Source organism: Brassica napus, chromosome C9 (genome assembly GCF_020379485.1).
Source record: "Brassica napus cultivar Da-Ae chromosome C9, Da-Ae, whole genome shotgun sequence".
NCBI classification, from domain to species: domain Eukaryota; kingdom Viridiplantae; phylum Streptophyta; class Magnoliopsida; order Brassicales; family Brassicaceae; genus Brassica; species Brassica napus.
In genome coordinates, this window is record NC_063452.1 from 49,930,351 (window position 1) to 49,953,984 (window position 23,634).

General features: G+C 32.8%; 2 protein-coding genes and 1 pseudogene across 2 annotated transcripts; 2 read left to right on the forward strand and 1 right to left on the reverse strand.

Annotated features, from left to right (window-relative positions):
* The first annotated feature begins 348 nt into the window (after positions 1-348).
* On the forward strand, positions 349-4,322 carry LOC125593034 (annotated as a pseudogene).
* A 12,337-nt stretch (positions 4,323-16,659) lies between these two features.
* On the forward strand, positions 16,660-17,206 carry BNAC09G34100D. The gene has a single exon (XM_013850819.3). It carries the CDS (start codon positions 16,665-16,667, stop codon positions 17,100-17,102), a length of 438 nt encoding a protein of 145 aa, XP_013706273.2. The 5' UTR covers positions 16,660-16,664; the 3' UTR covers positions 17,103-17,206.
* Positions 17,207-17,435: 229 nt separating this feature from the next.
* LOC106410322 (ATP-dependent zinc metalloprotease FTSH 9, chloroplastic) lies at positions 17,436-21,369 on the reverse strand. The gene is made up of 13 exons (XM_013850818.3): positions 20,362-21,369; positions 20,217-20,282; positions 19,991-20,125; positions 19,808-19,873; positions 19,534-19,719; positions 19,362-19,448; positions 19,159-19,272; positions 18,950-19,074; positions 18,764-18,872; positions 18,571-18,696; positions 18,157-18,477; positions 17,966-18,089; positions 17,436-17,814 (listed from the first exon to the last, which is right to left on the reverse strand). The coding sequence occupies exons 1-13, from the start codon at positions 21,136-21,138 to the stop codon at positions 17,687-17,689; spliced, it is 2,364 nt and encodes a 787-aa protein (XP_013706272.2). The 5' UTR covers positions 21,139-21,369; the 3' UTR covers positions 17,436-17,686.
* Positions 21,370-23,634: the final 2,265 nt, after the last annotated feature.

The following is a 23,634-nucleotide window of genomic DNA, read 5'->3' on the forward strand; positions in this document are numbered from 1 at the left end:
ACTGAAGTTTTTTTCAGCAAGAATTTTTTATAATGTAGAGAATTTGACTTCAGATAAGTGACAAATTAAACCTTAGATATGTTTCCTAAAAATGTAAATACAATGTTACCAAAAAAATGTTTTGGTCAACATACAGTGTATCGTTTGATACAGAATCATGAAAGTTATGGTAATACAAGAAAGGGGAACATATTTACGAATTAAATTAAGATTTTTTAATTGACTGGGTTTAGGCATGATTGTACTATTTATTCATCCTATCAAGTTGATCTCCGTAGAAATTGCAAAACTACAGAAACCTTTGAATTCTTTTTATGAGAAAAATGGTGAAAAGGTCTGCCCCCTTTTATCTCCTGTCATGTGTCCTTGTCTGGTTCATGATCAGTTCAGTCTCAGCAGTCACAGATGAAGATAAACAAGTATATTAATATATATATATATATATGTATATATATATATATATGTATTAATTATCAATTACATACTGTGTCATTTCTCCATTTTATATACATGATGATAAAGAAAAAATGTTGATAATCCATGAAGGTGTATGTTGTGTACATGGGCTCACTTCCGTCTCGACTGGAATACACACCAATGTCGCATCACGTGAGTATTCTTCAAGAAGTCACTGGAGAAAGGTGTGATTTTATTAATTATTTATAAAGTCATGATTAGTTATAATCAATTTAAATATTTCTACCAAGTGATATATAATATGTATATAACCTAGTTCAATCGAAGGTCGTTTGGTGAGAAGTTACAAAAGGAGTTTCAATGGGTTTGCGGCTAGACTTACTGAGTCAGAAATGAAACGGGTAGCCAGTGAGTGATCTTCGCTTATGTTGATTTTTTTTATTATAAAAGGCTAGATAACTAAAAGGGCAAATCTCCAAAATAGCACATTTCTAAGTTTATATCACAAAAATAGCACTCAAAAACTAAAATGACCAAAATAGCACATTTCTAAGTTTATCCTTTGAAAATTTTAATTTTTTTATTTTTCAAAATTTGAAATCTTATCCCCAAAACCTCATTTCTCTAACTCTAAACCCTAAACCCTAAACCCTAAACCCTAAACTCTAAACCCTAAACTCTAAACTCTAAACCCTAAATCCTAAACCCCACCCTTTAACTCTAAACCCTAAACCCTAAATCCTAAACCCCACCCTTTAACTCTAAACTCTAAGTTTGTGACTTTTGATAAAACATTAAGTGCTATTTTTGTGACTTTTGATCTTGAGTGCTAGTTTGGGAACATAAACTTGATTTAGTGCTATTTTTGTCTTTTTCTCTAACTAAAACCCTAGGGTTATGTGTTGCTAGAACTGGATGGAGTTGTGTCTGTGTTCCCGAGCAAGATGTACAAAATCCAAACAACAGGGTCTTGGAACTTCATGGGGCTAAAGGATGGAAAGGATACAAAACGAAACTTGGGCGTAGAGAGTAATACTATTATAGGAGTCATCGATACTGGGGTTTGGCCGGAATCCGAGAGCTTTTCTGATAAAGGCTTTGGTCCTCCTCCGAAGAAATGGAAAGGTGTTTGTTCTGGTGGAGCAAATTTCACATGCAACAAGTAATTCTCTTAACTTCTCTTGTAGAAGATTATATTGGAGTGTTAATATAATTAAGTGTTGTTGAGGCAAAAAAAAAAAAAGGGTGTGGTCGAGGGTATATTGGATTGACCAGTTCAAATATTAGTATAGGTTTGGCCAGACATCGATCAGTTTATTACTTTCTTTGTAGCAAGTTGGTAGGGGCAAGAGACTACACAGGCGAAGGTGTAAGGGACATTATTGGACACGGTACACATACAGCGTCCATCGCGGCTGGAAACGCTGTTGCGGACATAAGCTTCTTTGGAATCGGCAACGGAATGGTGAGAGGTGCCGTTCCAGCCTCCAGAATCGCAGTTTACAAAGTCTGCCTCAGAAAAGGTTGTACGTCAGAAGCTATACTGTCTGCGTTTGATGATGCGATCGCCGACGGTGTTGACCTCATCACTCTATCTCTCGACGGATATATCACATCCTTCGAACAGGAACCGAATTCAATCGGAGCTTTCCACGCTATGGCCAAGGGAGTCCTCACTGTGAACTCGGCTGATAACAGTGGACCGACTCCGGCCTCTGTCTCGAGCGTAGCACCTTGGATTTTCACCGTTGCAGCAAGCAACACGAACCGTGGGTTTGTCAACAAAGTTGTTTTTGGAAACGGCAAGACAATTGAGGTAAATAATCAAGTATTACCACCCTCGTTTAATATTTAATTATTTATACTACTCCCTCTGTTACCCCATTTGTTTAAGTCATTTAATTTTTTCTATATAAATTAGGAAAAACTATGAAATTTCCCTTTTACCATAATATATTAATAACAGTTTTTTTTTTCATTTAATACTTTAAAATAGTGAGGTTTAAAATAGAATCATGTTTAAAATTTTGTATTGAAAATGTAAAATGATATTTTTTTTCTGAAATAAGTTTAAAACTCTAAAACAATATTTTATTTATGAAACAGAGAGCATTATTTTTTCTTTTGCTTTATTGTTACCAAGGACTCTTCCGTTCCATTATTCTTAATAGGGCAAATCAGTGAATGCTTTCGATCCGAAAGGAAAGAAGTACCCCCTGGTGTACGGGAAATCTGCGGCTTCGCCTGCCTGCGACACGGATTCTGCCAAGTAACTTTCTGCCCAAGAAACACCATTTTATGGTTAACATCCATTAATATATTTAACTACTTCAGGAAATGCTTGGCAAGGTGTCTAGATGAATCCCTGGTAAAGGGGAAGATCTTGGTATGTGCTAGTTCTGATGGTCTATCAATAGCTCACTCAATGGGAGCTGTTGCATCCATTATTATTAACCCTTCAGACTATGCATCCATCCACGCTATACCCTTCTCTGCTTTATTACCAGAGGACTTTGACTTACTCGTCTCTTACATTAATTCCACAAGGTAAGCAACGACATTCATTCGTTATACTCCCTTTTTAATAGATGATGTTTTAGAATTTTTTGATTTCAAATGACGTTTTCAAATTTTAATTCAAAATTTATTAACTTTTGATGATATATGTGATCTTTTATATTTTGCAGTTTATTTTTCTATCAATTAAAATATAGTTAGATGTATAGTTAATGATTTTTTTATTTAGAAAATACAAATTAAATTTTTTTTTTTATTTGTGTGCATAAGTCTAATACCTCAAAACATGAGTATAAACTATATATACTCCTACATCTTTACCTGATTTTTTTCTGTTCTCAGATCCCCAGAAGCGGCTGTTCTGAAAACTAAGACAATCTTTAATCAGACAGCTCCAAAAGTTGTTTCCTTCTCTGGCCGCGGACCAAACAGAATTGCTTCTGATATTCTTAAGGTACAAACCAAACATACAATCCTACTCCTGGCAGTCTCCCTGCTATTATTCCTCTATTGGCTTCTGACCCGCGACTATGGTTGCAGCCGGATATAACAGCACCAGGAGGTGGAGATCCTCGCGGCCTATTCACATGTGGCTTCACCTGTACCACCCTACAAACAAGAGAATGACACCAGACGTGTAAACTACGCTGTACTTGCTGGAACCTCGATGGCTTGTCCGCATGCTGCCGACGTGGCTGCATACGTCAAGACATTTTATCCTGAATGGACTCCTTCCATGATTAAATCGGCCATCATGACCCGGTAAAAATAATAATAATGCCTTCTTGTTCCACAAGTAACCTTGCTCTTGTTTTTCAGTCATTTAGTTAATATTTGCAGCTTGGCCTATGAATGCTACTGGAACTGGCGTGGCATCGGCCGAGTTTTCCTATGGAGCTGGACATGTCGACCCAATAGCAGCTCTTAACCCTGGACTCGTATATGAACTGGACAAAGCAGACTACATTGCCTTTCTCTGCGGCATGAACTTCAATGTGACTACCCTGAAAATCATCGCAGGCGAAGACGTCACTTGCACTGAAAATATCTTACAGAGGAACCTTAACTATTCTTCCATGTCAGCTAAATTATCGAGATCAGATAGCTCTTTCACCGTCACTTTCAACAGAACCGTCACTAACGTCGGTGCCCCCAACTCTACATACAAATGCAAGGTACTTGCAGGTCGCGGTTCTACTCTCAGCGTTAAGGTCTCCCCTAGTGTTCTATCTATGAAGTCTGTGAATGAGAAGCAGTCTTTCACAGTGACTGTTTCAGGCAGCAATGTTGACCCAGAACTGCCTTCCTCCGCAAGTCGAATCTGGTTTGATGGCACTCATAACGTGAGAAGCCCCATTGTTGTTTATACTGGTGAGGCCTCATACTAGAGTTCATAATAAATCAATAATACTGTTATGTTTTTTCTAAAAGCATCTTCAAAAAAACTCTCTATTTTACAGTTTTCAAAACTCTAAATTTGAAGTTTCAAAGTGATATTCTCTAAAAACAAAACTTCAATCGACTTCAAAATTATTTGTATTTTACATAATAGTCTTTATATTTTTTATAATGAATATAAATTCACTAAACTTTTATAAATAACTAGTACATATATAAAAATATTAAGATAATATTAATTAATAAAATCTTCCACTAATATATAAAATTATAAATAGAAATACATAATTAATTATTAAACTACAAGAAAAATACCACATTATTCTATAAAATTATTTATGTAATGCTCCATTTTCGGTTACACAAAATTTGTTTGGACAATATTTTAGAGATTTTGAAAGTTCCGGAGAAAATTTACAGACTATTAGTGTTGTTGTAATATTTAAATTTATGTAATAATTATTTCTTCATGTATCTTTTAAAAATTAATTTTTAATTAAGTTTCTTTTGTAATATACTTGTTGTATAATTCTAGTTTTAAAATATTATAAATCTTATTGTAAAAATTTTATTTAATTTTATGTGTAAAATTTGAATTTATAAAAATAAATTTATATTCGATAAATTAATAAATTTCTTCAGTTTCAATAGCTTTACTAATACAGTAGAAACAATATAATTTATATTCGATAAATTAATAAATTTCTTCAGTTTCAAATTAGTTTAATCTATCTATACTATTATTTACGAAGTGATATCAATAGTAACCTTAATGAATTATTATGTTTATCCACTACTTAATAATAATAATAATAATAATAATAATAATAATAATAATAATAATAATTAGCGAAAAGGTCTAAACGTGTTTAAAGAAAAAATATAATTGATATATATCTTCATATATATGGTTCTGGCTTTGCTCTTTATTGATGTTATGATGTCTTATAGTTCGATATGACATCCTAATGGTTTATCTTTACAAACTGATATTCTCAATTTATTAAAAATTAGGATAAACCCACATTCAGTTTCCTCTTTTCCATACATTCTCATATGACATCTAATTAAATATTTGAGATATTTTGTTAAAAATATAATTTAAAATCCATTTATTTAAATATTTAAGTTTCAAAAGAAAAAATACTACACATGCTTATATGGTACTTTTCTTCATCCATTTTCTAAGTTATCTACAAATTATGAGGTAGATATATTTATATCTACTAAAATTGTGGACAGAGATTTTGAGCTTCATTTATACAAGACCATTAGAGAATTAATGTTACATGGTCCATGTGGCGGTGAGTAGGCCTGGGACGGATCCGGATCCGTCGGATTCGTGAATTTAATATCCGGATCCAGATTTGTGGTTTCCAGATATCTGGATTTCGGATATTCGTCTCTATATTCTATTATTCGCAGATATCCAGATTCGGATCCCGATCAATAAATATAATTAAAATATATACCTAGTTTTTAAAAATACTACATTTTAAAAATAACACATCAATTAAATATTCATACAATATTTATAAATATATATATTTCTATAATATTGTAAAAACTAAACATAATATTATAAAATTAATTTATATGTATAAATATTAATATATAAAATATAAATATTAATGAAAATTAAAAATTTAATGTGTTTTAAAAATACGGATCCGGATCCGGATATCCGGACCTAAAAATTAAGATATCCGGATCCGGATTCGGTTTGAACGGATCCGGATTCGGTTTGAACGGATCCAAGATTTTACTATCCGGATTCAAATCCGGACACTACGAATATCCTATTTTTGAAGCGGATCTGGAACGGATCTCTGATCGAATCTGAATCTCGGATAATAAATCTCAGACTAGGCTAACAAAGATATGTATGCATGCGTAATGGGGAAATTACCAAAATTTTATCACAAGCCTAATAACATAATTTAAAAAAAAATCAATAACGTTGGCTTTCCTATTACTAAACCAAGCTCCACTTCATTGAAGCAATTCCGAAATATATATGTATGACTAAATATTGGTTAAATGATTATGTCCACGTAATTAATTATTAAATATTTATTATTAAATTGTGGTATATAAAAATTTTAACACTTACAAAATTTATTATTATATATTTAAAACATATGGGTATTTCTAAATTTTTTTTAGGGTGTTTTGCAAATCTTATATATTAAAACAGAAGTCACAACATTGATTTATGTGTGATTTTTTAACAAATGGACCTAATGAACCTATTTCTAGAAAATCATATTACATTTAATCTCTAATCTTATCATTTAAATTTTGGGCATACCAGAAATTTTTATTGGGCTATCAATAACTGGATTTAAACAATAGATGATCCATTGGATTTATTAGGCTATCAATAAAATGTTTAATTATTTACTCGATAATATAAATTTATGAAGCGAAAAGTTTAATTTAAAAAAAACATTCTAAATTTGTGAAATGTTACAATATCTTTGAGTATGACAATAAAACAATTGTTTACTAATCTTTATATATATAGTTACGATTTTAATAATGAAATAATAATCCAAATATATATATATAGAAGAAGATACAAATACATCTGAAAGTTTAAAACAATTTATTCAATAAAAAAAATACCGTAAACTTATTATGTTTTAAAAATTGATAGACACATAATTATAATATATACCAATTTAGAATTGAAAACAAAATATTTATATAAAAATAAATGAAAACAAAAATCCGCACGGTTTCGCGGATCGAGATCTAGTATGACTTAAAACAAAAAAATCAAATACAAAAGTAACCCATGACTTTTTAAAAAATTTCATTTACCCTTTTCACCTTAGAAATTCGGACTATTCACGAAAATACAATTTTTTTTTCAAAATTGCTTATTTTACTCAATCATTATCATCATCTTCCTCTTCTATTTACAACATTACCAATGACTTAAATACACCAACCACATGAACAACCAATATCAAGCTCTAAATGTACCTAAAATCAACATCTTCGTACTATTTCTCTTTCACTTCATCACTTATTTCATCTTTGTAACACCACAAAATATAATATAATTTGATAAGATGGTTTCTTTAAAAGCTTCATGTTAGTATATGATTCATATTTAAACATAAATTAATAATTGTATTCATTTATTCACAGTGAAGTTCACTTTAGTTCTTTTAAAAATACTTCAAAGTATTTTAATGTTATTTTATCATTTTATACGTAAAAATGCATTTTCATTTAAAATATATATTTATATACATTAAATAATAGAATAAAAATCTAACAAATATTTATAAAATTTAATCGGTATATATTCCTTTAAAATTTAACACTTCTTACTTTTACATAAACATACTTCAAACTATATAAGTTAATAATTCCATAAATTAATTTAAAAGTATAATATATAGTGTTTATTGTATTACTGTGTTATAGTATTACTTTTATTGTACTTTTAGTTGCATAACTAAAATTAGACCAATTAAAACTAAACATATGGAAAACAGGAAAAGTGAGTATCTCATGAGGTTCTTAATGATTCTCAAAAAGAAGCGGTTCAGATTCTTCCTGTACTTTCTATTATTTTCTGTTCTTTTATCCGAGAAGCTGAAGTATATGCTCTAAAATTTTCTGTCAATATAATGCCCTAACTCTTAGTTATATAATAGGACTAGGATCTTATCCTTCAATTTTTATTTTGTCTTACAAAACACATACGTTGTAAATCCATAACATATAAGATTTTTAGTAATTAAATCCGTCAACTAAAAATGAATCGTAAAAGAAACCCTCGATCAAAAATCCTGTGAAATAAACCATCAACTTTAATTTCGTTAACATATGTTATTCTCCGTCTAAAAAGTTGTGAAGGAGGGTGACATACGTTAACGGTTTATAAGGCGAAGCTTTACAATGTTGAAAATTTAGTTGAAGGATATTTTACGATTCAAAAATAGTTAAGGGGTTTTATTACTAAAAGTCATTAAATGTTTTAAAATATTTATTGTCATTTATACATTGTTTTAGATTGATTTATAAGTCATTAAAACTAATTTATAAATTTTTTGACATTAGTTTATTATAAAATTAATTTATACATCCTAAATTAATAATTTTCAACACTACTTACAACTTATTATAACTTTAAGATATTAAATTATTTGATATTTGACAATAGTGATATAAAATTTGTGTGTTTATATAGTCATTGTCAAATACCAAATAAGTTAATGTTTCTAAAATATATTAAGTCTTAAGTAATGTCGAGGATAATTCATCCATGAAGTCAATATTTCTATTTAGAGTATGATGCATTTTTTTTTCTATTTTCATGATTTCCGCCTTCGGGCTCATCCTTTTCCCCTATCCCCCAAAAATAATGCATGATTATTTTTATTCTCATTGATTTCTGAACCAATACGTTATATTTTTGTTTTCTTGATCAATAAAGAATATATTTGATGTATTATTCTTGATTTATTGTATTACTTTATGTTTCAGTAGTATCACGAATAATGTTAGATTATTTTATCCTACAAGTATCAGAAATTGTAAAAACTTATAAAATCATTGTGAAATCGTACTAATCATATGTAAAAGTATCGAAATATTTATGAACCTTTATGAATATGTTATAAAGTAATGTATTAAAATTTATAAATTAGTTTTAAAGGCTTTTTTTAGCAACCATTTTAAAGGCTTATATCAATCAATAACAATTTATAAATGATAATAAATGTATGCAAACATTTAATGAATTTTAGTGATAAAACCCCTCAACTACTCTTGAATTGTAAAAAAATCTTCAACTAAGTTTTCGACATTATAAACCCTCAACTTATAAACTGTTAACGTATGTCATCCTCCGTCATGGTTTTTTAGACGGAGAGTAACATACGTTAACGGAAAATTGAGGATTTATTTCACAGGATGTTTAGTTGAGAGTTTCATTTACGATTCATCTTTAGTTGAGGGGTTTAATTACTAAAACCCCTAACATATATACATAAATCATAACTTCTTTTAAATCTATATATTTCCAAATTATTATTTACACGTATTTTTTAGTTATGTAAACTGATTTGTTAGAGCGAACAAAATCCTAAATATTAACTATAAGTCCTAAATATTCCTTTTAGATCATCAATTTAGTGATAACATGATTTAACCACGTAATAGTTGAATACTTTAGTAACTACAAATGAACATATAATAAGGGAAATTTAGGAAAATAGAACCTCTTTTTTCGTGGTAGGCTGCAGGAGACATGAGTCCCCTACTTTTTATTCAAACCATAAGAAATTACAGGCAAATTTGCCGAGGTCTAGATACCCCATGAATATCCTCCAAACAAATAGCAACAACGCTATCAGGAACAAACTCAAAAACATGCAAACCAAATGATAACGAAAAAGCATAGTTAGCTAATCCATCGGCTAGATGATTAGCTTCCCTATACACATGCGAAATCTTGACTATTCAGTCTCTTGATATGAAGTCATAGCACAAACGTACTAGGAAAATAGAACAACTAAACTATGCTATTGTCCTCTTAGTACAAAATCAAATTTTGTCACTTTTAGACTTTCACTACCCTTCAAAGTTATAAATATCCATATCAGTTAATTTACAATAACAGCGTCTGATACCTTACACAACTTGACACTACCACTTTCATCTTCAGGACCATCCTTATTAAATTTCTTCGCAGCTAGCCACACTTGGTAACCCTTGCAGCAAAATTCAAATGCTTCCTCATGTTAAAAGTTCCAGATTTGGTTGGACATGACATATCTTTGCCACAGTGGCTGCATAAGCTCTGTCTAAGTCATCTTTCTTCCTGATGAAATGCTCCCAACCCCATGATGTAGTTTTGCTCTTCTTTTTTGACTTTGAACCACTGCCATCCTCTGCTTCTTTATGTTTCCCTTTAGTATGAGTTCTTGGAGACTGAGTCTGAGTTTCATCTTCAGTTAAACTATCTGAATCATCATCGTCACCACGATTGTGTTCATCTATTCTCACTGAATTATCACAAGACACCATCTACAATACAAAACACAAGCCACAATGAACAAGTTTTCATGGTTCAAGATAAAATATCATAATGAACAGAGCAACAATTTCGAACAACAAACAACAGGAACAAACTCGAACAACATACACATCAAGATAAAGTTAAATTCGACTTGAGTAACCGCAAAAATAAAACTCGAAAAAATTAGGGATTATGCTTACATGAGATCGATATCTAGACGCCTCAGATGGAGGAGAATAGACTGGATTCTCTGATTCCAGTTGATATCTGCTTGATTTTTGGATTTATGGTTAATAAATAAAATTTTCCTTTCTCAATCGTGGAGATATTTGGGGGAATGGAAACGTCAAACACACAAGGGGAAGTGTGAAGGGTATCTGGTTTCAAAAAGAGTCATTAACTCTATTAATTTTCGGTTCCACAAATACCCTCTTGGATCCCGGGTCGGTTGTGGACCCGAGCCTGCTACTCCCGGGTCCTCCATCATTAGACCCAATAGGGTAAATGTCTCGGTTTGGTTCTAGACACGACCCTGCATTTTTGGGTCGGTTCCGGGTCGGGTCCTCGGATCCAGGTAAAATGTCCAGGCCTACTAAATATTATCAATCTGCATCTCAACTCTTTCTTCAAGTATTTGTTTTGGAAACTTGTATACCATTCCTATAAAGCATAAAAGCAAAAACTTCAACTCGTTAGTAATGCCTTAAGGAAATCAAACTATAACTTAATCTCACAATCAAACTATTAGACATTTTATATAGCACATGTAACTCATAATCAACTCAACCGCAAACTACAATGAAAACCATCAACATGAATTAATTTGTTTTTAAACAATTCAATCTCTTCCTAGTACATAACGAACATATAACTCCATCTCATCTTTGATAAACTATAAAACATTCAAGTATAATCAAACCCGCTCACAAACATAATGCATAATCGTTCTCTTAAAATGTCAACAAAAAAAATTTCAAACAATAAACCTGAATCAGTTTGAGTTTCTACTCCATTCAATCTTTTACTAAGACATGCACATCAACACAATCAAAAAAAAAATTCAAAATCGATAAGGGGATCTCAAAACCTTACCTTCAATTTTGGGGAAAGAGGAACCAAGATGAAAATCGAACAACTTCAATCTCTTCGTCCGTAGAACAACTTTAATCCCTTCCTAGTACATGCAAATAAGGAAATTAATATCAACAAAAAAGCATAAAGGGGATTTCGAAACCCTAGCCTCAACGATTTTGGGAACCGAGATGAAGTAAGAGGAAGAGAAGAACATCGTGAAGCTAATCGTTCTTTATCAGCGACAAGAAGCTTCTCTCGAGCTTGAACAACTCCAATTGTAGCCGGCAGAGACTACAAAGTGATTCTAGTATGTGGTGTTTAGAGAGGAGAGAAGAAAGAAGGATGACGAACGAGAGATGTGACGATGAGTTCAAGGTCTCCGACGAAATAAGACGGCCGGAGAAGAAGATGTTGATAATGAAACCTAATCGCCTTTTCGTTGGAGAGAAAGAAGAGTCAGAGTCGACGACATGTTATGATTTTTTACTCTGTTTTTTTTTACTTCTTAGTTAGTAATAGTAAAAACAATTTGAGTAATTACATTACTTTTTTAATACTTGTATTTAGAAATTAATAGAAAGGACAAAACATGATTCGGCATACATGTTTATACTACGGGGACAAAGATTTTGGTTTTAATTCTAAGGGGACAAGGTAGTACTTGTTTTGTTCTCTTTTTCCAAATTTCTGAAATAATTTTCTATAGGGGTTTTTGCAAATATAACTCAAAACAAAAAGTCAAATTCAAAAGTAACCCATGATTTTTTTGAAATTTTTATTTGCCATTTTCACCTTAGAAATTCCTATTATTCACGAAAATGTCATTTTTCCCCAAAAAATGTTTATTTTACTCAATCATCTTCATCTTTCTCTTTTATTTACAACATTGTCATTGGGGGTGATTGGTAGTTGCTGTTGGTGCTGTCCACAGCCCTATTTATTTCTAGAGCACCAAATTCAGAGCATTCAAGCTTTAAATTTTTTTTTTGAAACCACAGCTCTTGAAATAACCTACAGCTGTACAAGTGCTCTGCAGAGCCAAATATCAAAAGCAATTTTTTAGTGCTTTTCATAAAATTATACAACAATAAAATCAAAAGCCACAGAAAAAAATCAACAGATTTTTTTCTACAGCAAAAATTTAAAGCTACAGCCTTTACCAATCAGACTCATTGTCTTCAACACCCCAACTACCATAAGCAACCAATTTCAAACTCTAAATGCACCTAAAATCAACATCTGCATCTTCATATTCATATTTCGTATACACACAGACCATTTCTCTTTCACTTCCTATCTTATTTCATACTAAAATCTCAACTTTTTTATTTCAAAATTTATAAGCTTATATGAGTTACTCAAGTTCATGACACATTGTCAAAAATGAGTTGGTAACTTTTATTAAAAGTTATGTGTGCTTAGAAGATGTTTAATAATAATTTTCACAATACAATTTTCATTCTTTATATTATTTGGTTTGATAATCAACAAATCAAATTATAAGGATTTTTTAAGATAATTCACTGATTATCATGATTTCTTATTAATCTTTTAATTATTTAATTTAATTCAATATGCATATTATTGGTTTATTGACAACTAATATTAATTAGTTTTATATTTTCCTTTTTGAACATAGTTAAAATAAATTAAAATTAAAAATTATTAACTAATCAAATTATAATAATTTTCCCAAATTCTCTATATGAGTGACACGTAAACGAAAATCACTTAATTGACTTCAAATATATAGCAGGATAGGATAGGATATGGTATAACTTGTATGTTTACTACCGTGTCGCTTCCCCATTCTCATCAAAGAGGGTCTGTTTGATGTCTGAGACAACACGGAATATCTCTTTTACTGAGTGCTTGCCGTTAATGACTTATGAGCGTTTGATCATATATTCATTTTGTTATTTAAAAATAAATCGTTATAACTTAGTTGTTTCACTGCTCGTCCAACACATAACAAATAACACATATAACCACGTCGTTAAATCAGCTTTTATTCATAGTTCAGATAATAGATAAGCCCTGTTCATTTTAAAGACGCCGCGACCAGCGGCTGCGGCCAATAATTACACTGCAACGGAAGTAAATTCATTGATGTTGAAACTAAAACAGACGCAAACTGATAATCAAGGGAAGGAAATCGGAGTTGCCGCAGTCGCTGATATTTTCAGCGTCGTGTTTACTGGTTTTCATTTGCCGCGGCGACTTAATAATCAGATCCGTTTTATTTTGACGGTGCTGTGTTTTCCGTAACCATAGAGAGAATTTTGAGTCGCTGCGGAGTTTGGCATCGTTGATAAAACGAACAGGACTATAGTTTATTCCAAGACACTCATATAAATAAAATCTTCAGGGATTGTTGACGCAGTAGCGGCGAACTCCTGGACAGCATAAAATTTGAAGCTCTGGATGACAACAAACGAAACCGCAGTCGTCCTCAGCGAACTCCTGGACAGCATATAGAAATTGATATAATGATTTTATATTCCTATAAAAATATAGTAGTATCTATAATAATTACTAATCTCTTATAACTTTTATAAATGCTTCATAAATAATTAGGCTTTGAAAATTTGACGGATTATATTTAACAGAACAAATGAAAACTTTGATTTAAAAAATGGTTTGCATTTAAGTCAAATAATATACTGGATAAAGTAATGTTATGATTGAAAATAATTCTAAGATGGATTTTTGGTTCATTGATTGTATTTTTTGTATTTTTATTCAGAGAGAGAAATAAATATTTGGCAAAAAAATATGTAAAACATTAAGAAAACATTAGCAAAAATTTAATAAAATGAATGAAATGAGGACGAGAAAAAAAAAGAGCCCGAAGAAATTGCATAATGTGTTGGAGAAGTTGATGTGATAATTACATATATAATTCTACAAGCATTTGTTATTACTAAATATTCATCATTCATTTTTACAACAAATTTAGGAAAACTTTACGATTGATTTTCGCCCTATCTGAAGTTAATTATATATTTTTAATGTTTCTAATTATTATTTAAATTATGACATTGTATATATAATATATATTTTCATACAATATTTATATCCGCGAATTCGCAGGGAAACCTAGTTGTTTTTAACTTTAACAGCATGAATGATTTTTTACGCTACTTCTTTTTTTTCTGTACAAACTAAATAAGCTAGGGGAGCTATATGGTTATTTTTACATAATAAAACAACATTATATTTTTTCATAAAATATTTAGCAGCATGAATTATTAGATGTGTTTAATAATAAATTACACAATATATTTTTTCATTCCTTATATATTTGGTTTGATAATCAACAAATCAAATTATAAGGATTTTTTAAAGTAACTAATTGATTATGATGATTTCTTATCAATCTTTTAATTAGTTAATATAATTCAATATGCATATTATTGGGTTATTGGCAACTAGCATTAATTAGTTTTATACTTTCTTTTTTTGAAAACATAATTAAAATAAAGAAAAATTAAAAGTTATCGACCAAACAAATTATAACAATTTTCTCAAACTCTTTATATAAGTGACACCTAAGGAAAAATCACTTAATTGACTTCTCAGTTAATGTATAGTAGGATCTAATTAAAATAACTAAAAATTAAACATCTCTCAACTAATCAAATTATTACAATTTTTTAAGTTATCTCTATGATTGACACATAAGTAGAAATTACTAAAGTAACTTCTCAATTTTTGAATTCTTATAACTGTAAATTCTTAAAACACATTAATATTTTTATTTATTATATCAAATTTGTATTTTTTAGAAAAAAATAATAAGATGGGTTTTTTTCTAATGTTGAAATATGTAAAATGTTTGATTACTTTTCTTTAAATTTACTCTGTATTTAAATCAGATTTTTTCATATTTACCTTTTTTATTATCAAAATTGTATCATATTATTAGATGTGTTTAATAATAAATTTCATAATATAATTTTCATTCCTTATATTATTTGGTTTGATAATCAACAAATCAAATGATAAGGACTTTTTAAGGTAACTAACTGATTATCATGATTTTTTTATCAATCTTTTAATTATTAATTTAATTCAGTATGCATATTATTTGGTTATTGACAGCTAATATTAATTAGTTTTATACATTTTTAACATAATTAAAATAAAAAAAGATCATCAACCAATAAAATTATAATAATTTTCTCAAATTTTCTATATGAGTGCCACGTAAACAAAAATTACTTAAGTGACTTCTCAATTAATGCATAGTAGAATTTTGAGTATTGTCCTAAATAAAGTTGTTTTAACTGTAGAATTGTCGCTATTGATTAATAGATTTATACTGTAAGACAGTAGATTAATTTTGTTGTGGTTGATTTAATTTGTTAACAATGGCTCCAGTTAATTTCGCCAGCTTCTTTTTTTTTTTATAACTGGCTCATTATGCGTTAATTTCGCCAATCGAACAAAAAATCAGTTTCCTTCGTTCAATATTTTAACACAATTTATATTAAAAAGTTTCTACAAGCATAAAATATGTGGAAATTAAAAGTTAGTTTTATGATACGATAATTCTTTTTGTCAAAGGTGATAAAAAATTGTGCGACAATAGGATGTAAATATCGCGTGGCGCCTCCACATTTCTTAGAGCATGATTATCAGTGGTGGAAGGAGAGTTCTTACGCGTAGGTCCTACCATTTTTTTCAAAAACCGTGTTTCAATGTTGCCAAATAAGAAATGTTTCACACGGGTTTCTTGTACTGTTTGCGGGCCCCACAAACACGTGGCGGGCCAGTGGCGGAGCCACATAGAACAAGGTGAGGGCCATTGAACCCAACAAAATTTAAGAAATTAGTGTAAGTTATTAATCCCAACCTATATGGCCCCACTGTAAATATTTTAGCTTAGTGTAGATGCCCCTAAAAGTATTATTCTCTGCTTCCGCCACTGGTGGCGGCCCGCGATTGATTCATTTTTAATTTTTAATTTTTTAATTAGAAAAAAAAATTTTAAGAACCCAAAAACGTTTTTACCGATAATCATGCTCTTATTTTTCAATTTGAATGAATCATCATACCATGCTAATAATCAACATGACAACATCTCATCATATCAAGTTATCAACACATAAAATGCATGCATGTATTGATCCTAACTTTTTTTTGGTCAAAAAAAAAAAAAAATGCATGCATGTAAGGGAAAAAGAAAGGATAAGATACTTGTGGAGAGCACATGTCAAAAAGATCCAACGGCTCATATTCACCGACAATCCAATCCCTTTGTAAAAAAGCCACACGAAAATTAAAACACATAACCCAAGAAGCAGAAGAGATACCGAGCAGAACAGAGCAGAAGACAACAAGAATGGCTTCCTCGATACTAATGTCCTTTGCTCCGGCCACCGTAAGATGCTTCGCCACGGGGGCTAAGGGAACCACCAACACCACCACCACGAAAGAAGAGAAAAGTATCATTGACTTCGTTCTTGGCAGTTTGACCAAGCAAGATCAGTTTTACGAGACCGATCCTCTCCTCAAGAAGGTGGACGATAAAGAAGGAACCACCGGAGGCAACGGTGGCCGTAAAACGGTTTCAGGTGGCAAGAACTCGCTGGCAGTGCCACAGAAGAAGAACGGTGGTGGCTTCGGTGGTCTCTTTGCCAAGAAATGAGAAAAATAGTAAAAATGTGTGTAATCTGTGTACTCTGCATTTCAAAAGTCTAATTGTTGACTCCTTGTACGTCAATATCATCATAAAAAAAAGCTTCCAGTTCTGGAAAATTCATGGTCTTATGTTATCTCACTGATGCTTTTAATTTAAATTTTTTTGCTCAATTCATAGCACGGACAACATTGTATCATTTTATTGTGCAAGAACCAAAAGGGGGTTATAAGACAATTCAGTAACCCTTAAACCTTAAAACTCATCACTCAACCCTAGGGACATGATGGATTTCATCTTTTCTAACTGAAGTCTGTATAACATAAGAATGGCTTCTATATATACATGTGAATCAATAATGCAATTGCCAAAAATAAAAACCAAATATCACAACACATACTTGTTTGCCAGCAAGTAAAAGCTTTTCTATACATAATGAGTCCTCAAAAATAAGCATCAAAGGGCCATTTTCCGAGGAGATGGTGCCGTCATGGTGGATAGATTTTTCCAGCTTTTGACCCATCAAAGTGTTATCTCTTTACGTGGCAGTGTCATTGGTGCCTGGACTGAGAGATACAGGAAGCTTCTATATGCTAACTGGAGCTAGCTTGTTCTGGAAGCAGAGCAGCTTGTTTTCCTTTGATGAACACAGCAAGTTCCTCTGGGGCAACTACTCTGTTCAGCCATTTCTGCAGTTCTTCACCTTCTACTTTCTCTTCATCTAAAACCATTTTCACGTTTTCAAGAAAAATAAATCAGAGTCATGTACGAACCATCAACAATTAATGAATCAAACCAGCCCATATAAATGGTCTTGTGTTGTGTTTCAGTCAAGTTAGAAAATATTACTATCTAGATATGTAATGTGTTACCTTCCAGTTGAGCACCGAGCCCTTCTAATACATCTGGATTAGCACGAACAACAGTCAACGCAACATCAAGAGCGGACTGCAACAAATTTGTTACCTCTCTTTGAACAAGATCAACTAGATGCCCCTGTTATTTAAACATGAAAGTTTTTAAGTTTGCTTTCCATTTACAAGCCTAAGTAGAATGAAGTTACCTGATCTCTTCCCCATGGTGAGCCCCCAGAGTCATCCATCCCACCAGCAGAAAGTGTAGACACAGACACGGGTCCGATTTTCTGGTTGAGACCATATTCAGCTACTGCCTTGTATGCCATGTCGGTTGCTCTTCTGATATCATCAAGTGCACCTGTTGATATACGCCCCGAGTAAACAACCTCTTCAGCTGCACGACCTCCGAGAAGTGTGACCAAGCGGCCATGCAGTTCATCAATGAAAAGCAAATATCTATCTTCATGCGTTGGGGGAATATATGTAAAGCCCAATGCCCCTCCAGATCTCGGCAATATGCTTAATTTCTAGTAGCAAAACATGAACCAGCAGAGTATTAATAATGCTTGTAATCATGTGAATTAAGCTTATCCAAGAGGCTGTTTTTTTTATTGTTTTACCTCAACACGAGACTGTCCAGGAAGAAGATTTGCAACAGCTGTACCAACAACAGCATGCCCAGCTTCATGCCTTGCAACCACAGCCTTCTCACTGCCTTTTAGCCTTGCTGTTTTCTTCTCTATGCCCTGCAACAAGAGATGCACTTTTAAGGGAAAATCCTGACGATATGGTCAATATTGAGAAAGAATATACCGCTATTGATCGCTCCACAGCCTGAATGAAGTCAATTTTATCAACCGTCGTCTTGCTCTTCCTTCCAGCTAGCAAAGCAGCCTCATTAACTAGGTTTGCAAGGTCTGCCCTATAAAAACCAAAAATAAAAGTTAGCGAGATATACCAGCAAAACGCAGATAATAAACTTCCCGTCCAGAATTATACCCAGTAAAACCGGTAGTCATCGAGGCAATGCTACCAAGGTTGACATCATCTCCCAAAGGAAGCTCTTTCTTTGAAACATGCACTTTCAAAATGGACTCTCTTCCTACCTTGTTAGGTGTTTCCACCTGAAAAATGTTTCAGATGGCTATAATAAAGTGTTTGAACTGCGTAACCATTTTAAATAGACAGAGCCAGATCATTCTACTAACCGCAACAACACGATCAAATCTTCCTGGACGACGCAGGGCAGGGTCTAAGACATCAGCTCGATTTGTAGCTCCAAGAACAATGACTGCAGAGCTGCTGTCAAAACCATCCATCTCCTGCAAACCAGTTGCCAACACATAACCGGATCATGCAAAGATCAGGAAAGCAACATCAGCAGAAAATAACTGCATTATTAAAAACTTACAGTGAGCAACTGATTCAATGTTTGCTCCCTTTCATCGTTGCTGACCATTCTGAATTTATTATCACGGCTTTTTGCTACAGCATCTATCTGCAAAATGTAATAGGAACAGATCAGTTTTGTTCAGATGAATGGCTCCAATGAGTTGATCCAACAATTGATCACGTATTCAAACCTCATCAATAAATATAATTGACGGAGCCTCCTTCTTGGCCCGTGCAAAGAGATCCCTTACACGTGAAGCACCCATGCCAACATACAGCTCTACAAACTCGCTTGCAGAGCAGCTAATGAAGGGGACTTCAGATTCCCCAGCAACAGCCTTTGCAAGAAGGGTTTTGCCTGTTCCAGGTAGACCGACCTACCAAAAATAGAAACAAATTCATAAATGCTAAACATAGTAACCAAACATTGCCCATAAACTCTATCTAAGAGAAGATTTCACTCACCAATAGGACACCACGAGGGGGACGAGCACCTAGGCGGACATACCTATCAGGATTCTTGAGGAACTCCTGCAACAATCAAGCCGAGTGTAGAAGAAATAAACAAGATCATGAACAAAGCTATTAAAGTAAGATTTGACTGTGCATTTCAGAGCACTGCCGCATTAAGGACAGAAAAAAACCTACCACAATCTCTTCCAGCTCTTCCTTTGCTTCATCAACACCGGCAACATCTGCAAAAGTGATAACTTCACCATCACCAGAAACTTTCCTCCCACCAGGGCCACCAGACTTGCGGGCCCTAAGCTGCCCCGTTGTACTCTATGTACACCTCATAAATATCTTTTAAGGAAACTGCACACACCCTTAACTTAAACAACCACACACTAGAGTATCATAAAAATGTACAAACCTGTGAAAAGCTAACAGGGAATCGGTGAAGAAGCCCTGCAAGCACTGCGATGTAGAACAACACTATCTGCAACACAAAAACAACAAAAGGATGAAACTTTTTTTCAATATAATTACAACGCGAACAAATTTCCCTCTGTCCTTACCAATCCAGAGTTGAAGAAGCCACCAGCGCGCTTATCCGGCGACCCGAACTCAACATTATTCTCAAGCATCTTCTCGTACGGCGTCTTAATATCCCTTGGCCTCGTAGTTGAATACACAACCCTTTTAGTCGGAGCCACACTTCTAAGCAGAGACTCTGACCCCTCAGGGAGCTTCCCACCACTAGTCTCACTCTCTTGCCAGCTCCCATCATCTTTCAACTTAAACAAAACATGAACTCCATCCACCTCCACTTTCTTCACCTCGTCATTATTAACCTTACTCAAAAAGTCACTATACGGCACGCTCAAGAACGTCGTCTGCGTCCGGGGCTCCGACCCGGGTAACGGGATCCCGGGTCGGAGCAACCGCACCACAAACATAACGACACCTAACTGAAGCAGCAAAACACCAACCTCCTGGGCCTTGATTATCGGCTCCCACTCCCATTTCTTCGTGCCCTTCGACCACCACACTCCACCGCTTTTACCTTCCTTCCCTCCCTTCTTCTTCTTCTTGTTCCCTTCACCGTCGCTCGAGCTCGTTTTCTCATCGCCTTCTTGGCAGTTCACAATCGCTCTGCTCCTCTTCTTCCTCCTCGAATCCCCTTCCCAGAGACTGAATCTCGGATCGGAGACGACGAATCGGCTCGGGTTGTGGCGAAACGCGCACGACCGAACGCGGACGAAGGTAGAAGCATGTGAAGACAAGAGAGTGTTGTAATTGCTAAAACAGGTTGAGAATCTGATCCCTGGTCTTAGCAATTCGATTGTAGTCATTGTTTTTCGGAACCCTAGAAATTGAGGAAATCAAAGGAAGACATGGCAACACATTTTTTTGGGTTTATCTTCTTTTGGGAAACGCGAGGTTTACTGGAAACAACGACTACGAATTTAGACCGTCGGATCGGAGGATGTGAGGGGGTTCTCCACCGTTGGATTCGCCGGAGTTCGGCTTGAAAGAAGATTTAATCGGCAGGGAGGTATCTAGTGCGGCAAGGAGTATAGAGAGTCACGGATAACGTCACGTGGTCACAGGATAAAATGGAATGGAATGATGAGATTTCGAGGCTTTTTCCCGACCACAGGTTTTAGACGGTGACTATGGGCCACGAATTTCATTTTTAGAGGACCCACGTAATGGGCCTAACGATAATCATGTATAATTTTATGGATGCAACTTTTTCGAAATAAATTTTCAAGATATTTGTCCTAGAGAACAACACATCAATACACTAAATGGTGACAAAAAAAAAAACAAAAAATATTGAAAACTGTCCTTCATGAAAAACAATTTCAACATGATTTCAAGGAATATGTGGTCTTATTTTAGTGAATTTTATCTAATTAAGACATCTAAATTAAATGACGGCTTTTGTTTTAACTGTAATTCTCAATTACAATTATTTGATGAAATTGTAAGTTTAATCGTTTTAATTAAATAAAATATGTCTTATTATTATTTTCTATAACATTCATTCCACGAAGAATACAAAATTGACATAAAAGTATATAGGGTAAATATATGGCAATATAAAATTTTATTTGTATCACAAAATTAACTTTCCATCAAACTTCGATAAATTTGGATGTGTTTTAATTTTAAAGTTAAAACTAGATGTTTCGCTCACATATATAAACATAATTATCTTGCGGATATTTTTTTAATTCTTTCCTGTTCCATCATCATTTTTTAAAAAACCATCAAAATCTATAATCTTAGGAGGAAAAACTATATATCAAACAATAAAATAAAGTACGAAAGTAAACCTTTGTCTTTTTTATCTCTCATTACCTTTATAAATTACCTCTTTAAACCAACAATACACATCAAACTAAACAAAAAGTTAAAATAAAAACAAAATAAAAATAAATTTAAAAGGAAAATTTTATAATAATTTAGAAAAAACTTAAAATTTAAAATAATGATAAAATTTTTGATTTATTTGAAATACATATAGAAAGATCTTACTATTTCATATATTACTTTTTGTAAAATAAAAATAGATAATGATTATCATTAGGTAATAACAAAACACCATTACATATGATTTTAAACAAAACACATCTTGCAAAACATTAGGATCATTGTTATGAACCAGATTGTGGATGGCTCATAACCAAGAGATTATGATTTGTAATCTTTCCATTTATCTATGACGGTGTAATCTCCTATATAAGGAACCTCTATGTTATGAATAAAGATAGACTTTTCATTTACTTTTATAACACGTTATCAGCACGAAACTCTGAGAAACCCTGAGCCTAAAATTTTTGACCAGAAACCCTAATTTTCTTTCTCTTTCTCGTTTTGAATATTCAACCACTAAACCCTAAATTTTCATACCAACAATCTTCCTAAGCCGCGAAAGCAATCCGACCAGACGATCTGTTCGCATCCTGACATACCGACGACCAGGCGATCGCGATAGCGCATCCGATAGATGATCCGACTGACGATCCTGACTGCTCTTCGCGACCCGACGATCCGATTCGGCACGTACCAGCTCACGAAGTTCTTCTCGATTCTCGGTGGTCCGTTCAACCCGTTTGGAGGTTAAGGTAAACATCTAAACCCTAAAACCTTAAAACTCCAAATTGGATTTTAATAATCCGATAAACCCTAAATCATGTTCCTATATGATTAAAATCCGATAAACTCTAACCCTATATCTATAAACCCTAAATAAAATAAGTATCAAAATTAATTATACTATAATTATCAAATCACATATTAAAACCCTAATCGAATATTTTTGAAATCAAAACTGTTTTCGGTTTTGATCATTGAGGTTTTAAATCTGATTGAATCTGATGTTATGTTGCTAGAATTGTTTGACAGTTAAGTTGCTAGATTTATTATTCTCATCCCGCTAGTTTAATAATTCTGATATGTTTAAGTCTTGATTAAATCTGACCTGCTTGTTTTTATTAATACTTTGATCACAGTTAGGATTGATAGATTTATTTTCTCATCCTGCTTGGTTAATTGTTCATCTCATTTAAAATTGTTTAAACCGACCAGCCTGTTAAAGCATTGATTGAATCCGATAGGTTGCTAGCTTGCTTTGCTTATATAATCCGATAGGTTGATAAATTCATGATAAAATCTAATGTCTTGAGGTTTAAGATTGTATGCTAGGTTAGATTTTATTGATTGATGTGATTAGAAATCATGAAACCCTAATTCTAGTCCTAACCTTAATCCGCATATCTGAAACTTGAAACCCTAAATTCATTATGCTTATGACTTATATTAAATTGATTGATCTGATT